General features: G+C 40.8%; 1 protein-coding gene across 1 annotated transcript; it reads right to left on the minus strand.

Moving 5' to 3' along the window:
- Positions 1-1,848: 1,848 nt before the first annotated feature.
- On the minus strand, positions 1,849-9,078 carry LOC137596678 (programmed cell death protein 10-B-like). Its single transcript, XM_068317381.1, has 8 exons — positions 8,793-9,078; positions 6,503-6,685; positions 6,019-6,072; positions 5,767-5,884; positions 5,019-5,145; positions 3,448-3,526; positions 3,278-3,360; positions 1,849-2,867 (listed from the first exon to the last, which is right to left on the minus strand). Exons 2-8 carry the CDS (start codon positions 6,590-6,592, stop codon positions 2,786-2,788), a joined length of 633 nt encoding a protein of 210 aa, XP_068173482.1. The 5' UTR covers positions 6,593-6,685; positions 8,793-9,078; the 3' UTR covers positions 1,849-2,785.
- Between the last annotated feature and the right edge of the window lie 110 nt (positions 9,079-9,188).

The following is a 9,188-nucleotide window of genomic DNA, read 5'->3' on the forward strand; positions in this document are numbered from 1 at the left end:
AAACAAGCAGCCTCCCACTCCAACAGCCGCAGTGTCCCCCGCCTCACGCCCTACGCCAGCATGGGATAGGCTTCAGCACCCTGTGACCCGCCACGGTGGACACAGTGGCAGAAAATGGATGGATGGAGATGTGGCCCACTTTATTTTCAGTTTTTTCTTTTATAAAGTTATCTTTCTTTAAGTTTTTTTTTTTTAAATTGAACTAAGGCTAAAAGAAGGCCTCAGGGTAGAAAGTTTTTGTTTTATGTTTTTCACTGCCTGTTTTTGATTTTATATTTTTGAAATGAAGCCCACTTGTTTTTTCTTTTATAAAGTTATGGTGATCTAAGCTCAAAAGAAGGCCTTTTTGGAAAAAAAACCCAGTGGAGAGCAAGGCAGTAAGGTTTTGTATGTTTTTGTCACTGCCTGTTTTTTATTTTGCATTTTGTTGTGATGAGGCCATATTTATTGAAGTTTTTTCTTGTTTGTTGATAAAGTTGGGTTAATGTAAAGCATTCATGTCTTTGTCACATGTCTTGTACCACGCTACGATATAAAAGCTAGAAATGTGTGTGCAGGTGTGTAAAAAAGGACGTCTAAGGTAGTAAATGCTAGAAATTGGGCCTCACAATGCAGCAAAAAACTTACTTGGAGACAAAAGTTTGGAAATATGTTAAACTGAAGTGATATTTGTGAAATAGATTTTTTTTCCAGCTTGCCTGATTTTTTACAAAGTTGTAGCACCAGTGGAAAGGGTGGACCCCACAAAGTAGCAAAGATGAGTGAGACCCGGTAAGGTAGTATAAGTGAGTATGTGTGTGTGTGTGTGTGTGTGTGTGTGTGTGTGTGTGTGTGTGTGTGTGTGTGTGTGTGCGTGCGTGTGTGTGTGTGTGTGTAAATCTATTCACAGATTAGGACTAATCTGTGCAAGATACAATAGCAACCCCCCCCCTACACACACACACACACACACACACACACACACACACACACACACACACACAGCAACAACACACGCTGCTGACATTCTCGTGCTTCTCATAAAAGTGTTCATGCATTGAAAGAACTTAAAAAGAAACTGGTGTGAACCTGAACCCGAACAAAACACATCAGCAGAGCTTTATGGTAGCCTGCGCACACACACACACACACACACACACACACACACACACACACACACACACACACACACACACACACACACACACACACACACACACACAGAAAGTCTCTTAGGGATTTGTTAAATGGAGGGGAAATAGATTGCCTGTATGACTGCAAGCATGAATACACACAAAACCTAAACATCCAACACAGATATGACCCCCCCGCCCCCCCCCCAATGGGACCAGTCGCCATGTGTGATTTTAATGGCCTTGAATAACTTGAAGGAGCTGATTACAGCGGTCGTCAACGGTGGCAACATCACAAATGTAGGTCTCGGTGATTTCAATAATAAAGCTTTAAAAATTAACACTAGCACAATTGGATTACAGCGGAGCATGCAGGAGTCGGTACAGAGACCGAAATAGCCCCCCCATAAATCCACCATGGAAAATCTACTATTATACAGGGAGAAGAATGAAGTTGCTGGAATGGATAGGGGGGGAAATTTGGTTTTGGATCCGGGAGGAAAGAGTAGGAGCAAGAATACAAGGGCACAGCAGTTTCACAAGACGCTGTTCCATTTGTTGGACACACTCCTCACACCTCTGACTTTATAGTTACTGAGGAATTTATTCTTCCTCTTTTTATTTGCAAGATCGCTGCAATTTAAGTATCAAAGACAGGAAGGACACATTCAAAAATAATCACGTTAAAAACGTAACAGAATACTTTAACATTGAAATGAGACAAATCCATTCAGGTTTCTGCAGAAGCTTTTATTGTGTTGCACAAAGTTCTCAACATTCCTCTGTTGGACTTGATGCCGGTTCCAAGGATCTCAACCTCCTCTGGTTCTGAATCTCGTCTCTAAAAGTGGGTTTATTCATGAACAGCAAGAGTTTTACAATAAAACAAATGTTTCCCTTTGACATCGGTGGAAAAGTTCAACTCAAAACTGTGAAGGCTTTGCTTGAAAGATGCTTGACATCGCTGGGGAAGGACAAAAAACATTTTCACCTGCAAATCATGAAAGTTCCCTTTTGTTTGATTATATGAACACGTGGTTCCCAATCTAATAAATATGAGAAATAAAACAACTTTCTTCTGACACCACATGCAGCAACTTCTCACCATTAGGCTTTGCTCAGACTGCAGGCATGTCAGATTTCCTTCCATATGCGATTTTTTGGGCTGACTGTATTTGCGTCGCTAATATGACGCCATATCAGATCGGAGTGTTTGGAGCTGTTCAGACTGAGACGCACCTTGTCAATATCCGACACGGAACTACCTCCTGAATGTGGTTTCAATCTGTCCCGCAAAAATGGGATATCATGTGGTATGGGACTGTTCAGACTACAAATGACATATCAGATATCAATCTGGATGGGCTAAAAATCAGATATGGGTGACCAGTCTGAACAAGGCCTTAATCTTCACTTGACTGTGACGTGAAGTTGATCTGACTTTAAAGAGGTCAAGAGAACATCTTCATGATCGGTGAATTATCAATCGATAATAAAACAAATTAAATAAGAAGATTTCACTGCATTACGGTGACGGTTTAGGATGAAGGAAGTGAAGAAGAGCTTTACTATAAAACGACCGAACCTCCCCTCAAAGCCACGTAGCTACACCGCATCGTGCCAAAATGAGAAACTACAAGTGTGTGTGTGTGTGTGTGTCTTCTTTCCGACTGCTACACCACGGTCTTGAAGGCCTGCAGGATCATGTTGGTTTGGTGGGTGAGCTGATTGGCACTGACGAATACATTCATCACCCTGGGAAAAAAAGCATGACACGTGTGTCAGTCAAACACGCAAAGAGAGAGTGCGGCACCAATATTAGGACTGATCCTGCAAACACTTTGATCCGGCTGGAAAGGAGAACGCCGAGGCTTCTGAGAATACGAGCCAGCAACGGATCCACAAGAAGCAGGGTCAATGGAATTATTCAGCAACGGTGGATTTGATAGAAGCGGCCCGTGATCAAACAACAACCATTTACGTGGCGGTGACAGATTGTGTGTGTCTAGGTGTGTATGTGAGTGTGCGTGTTAACAACTTTCAAATGGTGTAGCTGCATGTCTGTGTGAAAAAAGAGAAGGCTGATCAAGTGAGTAGGATGACAGGAGAAGAAGAAAACCAGACAGAAAAATTCCAAAAACAGAATAAACCAGAAGGTGTCATACTTTCCGTCCTTGAAGTAGGTTTTGAGAGTGTCACTGAAGCTCTTGGAGTATTTCACAAACTCTTTCTTCTGCCTTTCCAGCGCCTAACCAATAAATACAGACAGCCTTTCAGCTCCACTTATTCCACAGAAAGCATTTGTGCTTCTCTTCGGCTGTGTGTACCTGCTTACCCGTCTGTTCTGGTACTGGAATTTCCTGATGACAGCGTTAACGGTGTCTAGCAGCTCCTTGATGGCGCTGGCAGTGTCTCTGTGATGACAGAGAGAGAGGGAGATGTAATAAAAAGGTGTGTATTCTGGAATGAAACGATACCTTAAAATCACTTTATCAGGCGGCAACGCTGCGTCGCATGGTTTTTTTTTTGCCTTTTCTTCCCCTTCTTCTCTTGAGAAACACGTTCACCTTGAACTTTTTTCCACTCCCCTCAAATGCACTTAAAATCCACTGTTGCGTAACTTAATTTTTTTTTTTTAGCATCCCTTTTGAATTGCTTTTATTTCTAAGCTGTCCGCTGGGTAAGTAACTTAAGCAGTGACTCAAGAAGAGTTGTGGATTTGATCAAAAAAATGGCAAAGTGGGCCAAGAAAATTAAAACATTTTTCACTTTCTCTCTTCAGCGGGTCTGTGTGTGTATTTGTGAAGAAACTTTCAAGTTGTGTCATCGTTTTTTCGACTAGACACCAGTAAAAGTTTATTGTTACTTCTCCTCTGGCCGATGAAGACTCAGAAATGTGCCTTAGTGATTTCCAGATCACAAACCCGACCCTCGTGTTTCAAGTTTGATTTGACGTTGTGGCAACGTGTGTTAAAAATCAGATTTGAAAAATACTCTATTTCTCAAATACTGGAAGCTGATCTCACTCTTTAATTTTAAAATTCATTCCTTGATACAGCAGGACAGAATAGCTGGAAAAAAATTAAGTACATTCCAATGAAACACCCTCCAGATGCATACAATTAAAAGTTTATTTGAACACAATTATCAACTGCAGCTTCCTGCAACAGACGTGCTCATTTATTCTGCACACGAACGCACACACTCTCCAGCTGAATGAAGGTGCGTCTGGGAAGAAGCAATAAGTCCTGTTACAGCTTAAAGCCCAGACCTCCATAGGCAGCATATTATCACCTTGCAATTTTTGCATCAGTAGGACAAATGAACAGTCCGCTCTGTTTATTCATCCCTCCAGACGATGGCCCTAGCAAGCAACATGGGCATGTCACAGAGACCTGTTTAAATATTCATTTCCATAAATCAGAGATTCCTATGATTTTTTTGTACAGTTTTCCTGGTTGTTTGGGAAGATATATAATATTTATGCACTTCTTTTACTCAACCGGCAGCCATCCTTCATGTTAACAAAACCTGCGACTATTTTCTACTCCTCCGTGTGAGTCGCATCTGCAAACACTCCGTTTGGAGGTCCAGCAGGAGGGCTATATGACCACCACCCCTCCATTCCTTAAAGAAACGAGACAAATGGCTAGACACAGACCTCATTGTCCATCATGTCTCATCAAGAAATCCTTTATCCTACAAGGATATCCTTCCTTTTTCATCATGAAGACATGAACGCTACTGAAGGTTTTGTTTTCATACCATATTAAATGCTTTGAAAGACAGAAAAGATTCTCAGTGGTTAACAAAAATCCTCTCCAGACGTTTTCCAGTGATGTACGTACGTACTCTTATCAAATTAAACCTGGCGTCCACACCCACGTAATTACTGAGCTGTCTTACTTGATGGTCTGTAAGAAGCCTACTCTGTCATTGATCTCATCCGGTATGGTGCTGAGGATGTGTCTCAGGGCTCGGGCCCTCTCATTCAGCTCTTGGAACTCCGGCTCTCGCCTGTCAATCACGAACTCTGAAAAACACCGGGAAGAAAAGAAAAATAGACATCTTCAAACCCCTCAGTGACGGGAACGTCAAGACACATGAAAATAGCTGCAGGGGACACAGAAATGAAGCAATTATTAACGTCGGCGCATGTGTCAAACAAGTCCACGGTGCATATGCATAAGTGATCAGAAGTGATCCGCACATACACTTTGAAGTAACAGTGTTAAGTTCGCTAAGTGAAGAAGGGATTAAGGTGGAATTTGGGAATATGTCAGAGGTGCACCTACAATAAATTCCAAGTGTGGGTGTATGCATGTGTGAATTCATTACTACCATCAATCACTGCGCGTAGCAGAAGGAATTCAATTACAGGCAGAGGAAACAGGAAGAGCAGCTGATTTGTGGAGACACAGCTCCCCCTAGTGGATGAGTGGGCTAATGTCGAAACGTTCTGCTGCCCCAAAGACGAGAAAACGTTCCTCACAAAGTTACAAAGTGATTAAAAAAAATTGGCATGTTGAAGAAGTTTATGTGTTTCTGTTGTTAAAGCTAATGCCTGTGATGCTGTATGGTTTATTTGGTGGAGACATCATTTTCCACCATCTTCCTCCTGGCACGCACAATTCTGAGCTTCCGAGCTTCCTACCTTCCACGTCGTCTGCAGCCATGCGCAGAAGGGACTCGCTGTAATTGACTTTTAGATTCTTCTTCTCCAGTATTTTCATAATAACGTCCTGTGTCAGACCCGGATTCTCCTTCTCAGCCTTTCAACACACAAAAAACACACAACTTCACTCTCAGCAACTACAGAATTCAGATTATTTCAAAGGTAAAAAGGTTTAGATGCAGTTCTCACAAGAGGGATTGTTCATACCGTGAAATGCAAACTCTTTTTTACCTTTATGAAAGCTGCTCTCAACATCTGCGCTGCCGATGGGTTGATTTTCTCCAACTGCAAATTGTAAAAAACACAAACATAAGCCACTCGTTGTGTTACTGCTACATCCACAGAGCTTAGCTGTTATCACAGCCTTTCTTCTGTCCTGAATGTAATTCAGGAGGAAGTACATACAAGCCAGACATCCTGCAATATGAAAGGATGGTACTTTTTATTTTTATCTGGTAGAAAAAGGGCCTCAATCTATTATTCTCTTAAAGTAGAGGTTCTGTTCAAACTTCCTGGACACACACAACTTCGGTTCATTTCAGGAACCACACTTGTAGAATAACTAATCATCGCTCATCTATTGTTTCATTATTGTCTCATTCCTGCACCATAAACACTTGAACCTCGAACGGTATCATCATTAAACAAGCATTACAATCTCCTACACACATTTCTTCTCCAACAATTTTATTTTCGCTCAAACCTGCATTTGTACCTGGTTAAAAACAGGATACATCACATTGTAGAGAGACATGGAGACAGTGGATGCAGCATCTGCTTCATTCTTCATGTCTTCCATGGTCATTTTTTGAACAACAGCCAGTCCTTAGAGGTTGTCCACTGATGCCAGCTCCACCGCTTTCAATCGCTCACAGACACCGACAGAATGGAAGCAGACCTGATGAAGAAGAGGGAGAGGTCCCGACAGGTGAACAAGCAGGGGGACATAAACGGAGAGAAGAGGAAAATGACTAAAAGAATGAAAAACTCCATCCGGCGACCTCATTTTGTGGAAATTAAATGTTCTGGCATTGAAAAATGGTGACAGGCAATGGAGAGAAATTCATAAATGTCTTTAAAATAATACCAATAATGAACCCAATTTAATCTTGCCCATTATGCATCATAAAATGCTACGTGGACTTCTTCCCAGAAGTCCATTCGGTCACGGGCGTGATCGTCACACAGCAGACGCGCTGCTAAACGCCACTTTAGTGTTCCGCTGGGTGTAATGGCGGCAAATCAGACATGAGTCATATCTGAATCAGGAACACCCTCTCTGATATTAACGCCGCAATAAAATACCACTGCAATAACTGAAGAACTTTGGCATACATGGTAATTACTCTACCGCATGTCTGCAATAAGGAAGGAGTGGTTCAAATATGAGAAAAGACTCTGTGTCCTTTCTCTTTCTCTCTCTCTCTCTCTCTGTCTCTCACACACACACACACACACATAGACACACACACTAATAACTGATACCTTCCGGGCCAGTTCTTCCTCAGCCAACATTAGCTGTATCTCACATTTACATTACATACACACGAGCAGTTCTTTCTCAGTTGATTTCTCAGTTGATTTCAATGTATATTTTCTATTCTATTATCTAATTCTTATTTATTTTGTATAAAATAACCCAATCTCACGTGTATTAATGTTTCATATTTCAATGCCCCAATAGAATTTCCTGGTCAAGGAATGAGGCGGTGTTACTTAATTTGGAACAGGAAAATCTGAGTTCTGTTTTTGGTAAGGTTTTTAAACTGTTCTTAAATAACATATATGCATCAAGGTAAGAATTCAAACCACTAGAGGACAGCAAAGACAATTAAAGATCAAATTTAATTGTAGAAAAGCAGTTTTCTTCATGCAGATTTCAGCTCCATTGACCTTGGTGGGCAACAGAACTAAAGACAGAATTCACCAGCAGGTGAACACTGGTGACACTATGGGAACTGAAGGCGTTACCAAACCCATTTTATTGTGGGACACACCCCACTAGTAAATTGCTGTGTTCCAGCTAAATATCAAAAATAACTTTTAACAACCTATAATCATTGGCGGTGGGTTTGTTTTTTAAAGCACATCAGTAAATATGAATTGGTTGCGACCTAAAAAAAATAATGGCTCGAAACCACCCAAACTGGGTTGCTTGTAATCCAACCGTTGAGTAATTTTTGGACATTTACTATTATTCCTCTTACACTTACTATAAAATTTATTTTGCAGTTGTACCACTGCAATGAATCTGCTCCTGTGTACATTTTTCTCTTGTGTATTTTAACCTAAATCCATTATGATTTCTTTTTACTCTTTACTATTTCACTTAGAATTTTCTTATTTTTTGAGAGTAAGCAAATTGCATTGCAATTTCAACAATAAAGTTAACAACGTTGACTCAAGTCATAAAATTATTATTTGCTCGTACATTAAGCATTACTTTTTAAATTATTACCATTATTCAATGCTTAAGTAAATATTTATAGAATTAAAACATGCTTTCACTTGTGTGTGCACATGAAGAACAGGTGTGTGTTTGTTTTTTACACTCTAGTTCAGTCCATGAAGTGTTTTTCCTATCATATATGATCCCTTACACATTCAGAAATACAGAATCAATACATAAAATTATTTATTTCGACTAACTTGAGCCAGGTTGTTAATGATATACGCATGCAGGATTTTATATATATATGTAGAAAGTTCAAAACACATGTTGAAGTACATGTTAATAATTAAAATGGCTGAGAATTAGGATTACACGGACAGATTAAGAGTGTTGACAGATTAAAGTGAGATGGTTACTGTGCAGTAGTTATGGTGGGCGAAGTAACATCATCTTCATGAATAGCTTGTGTCATTTAAATACAGCAAGTGGTCTGAGTAATGCGGGCCTGCGCCCCAGGAGAGATTTATCTGTAGCAGCGCTCCTGCAAGCAAAAAAAAAAAAGGGGGGGGGACCCCAGAAAAACTATAGGTGTACACGATTCACGTTAACTTACCTGTCCCGCCGGCAATGAGCAGAAGTAACCAAAACGATACTGCAGGTGCTAGTATGAAAAAAACAAACTACTGAACAGGTAGCGCTAACGTGCTATCGTGAGATTAGCAGGTTAGAGCAGGTGAACAACTCCGCCCGCGAATAAACTAGTTTGCGGATACAATGGCGGAAACATGTGAATTAATAAAATAAAATAAAATAAACGAGTACTGTGCTTCAGTTATTCGTACAGGAAGGCGACTCTACACTATCATCATTCAGGAAGTTTTGTGTATGACTAAGCTGTAGCCGGGGTGGGCGGTGCTGACTGCTGTCCGTAGGTAACGTGCAGGAGGCTGATTGTAGTTCTCCCGAAGAGTCTTCTCCCTATCCCTCTATTGTGAAGGCTAATGAAACG

The sequence above is a fragment of the Antennarius striatus genome, chromosome 6 (genome assembly GCF_040054535.1).
Source record: "Antennarius striatus isolate MH-2024 chromosome 6, ASM4005453v1, whole genome shotgun sequence".
Classification (NCBI taxonomy): Eukaryota; Metazoa; Chordata; class Actinopteri; order Lophiiformes; family Antennariidae; genus Antennarius; species Antennarius striatus.

Bases quoted from the DNA above. Each gene is read 5' to 3' on its own strand.
- LOC137596678 (XM_068317381.1), bottom strand. From the start codon at position 6,592: ATGACCATGGAAGACATGAAGAATGAAGCAGATGCTGCATCCACTGTC. The intron at 3,527-5,018 runs GTAAGACAGCTC...CTGTCATCACAG, and splicing joins GGCTTCTTACAGACCATCAA to AGACACTGCCAGCGCCATCA. The intron at 3,361-3,447 runs GTAAGCAGGTAC...TTTATTGGTTAG, and splicing joins TCCAGTACCAGAACAGACGG to GCGCTGGAAAGGCAGAAGAA.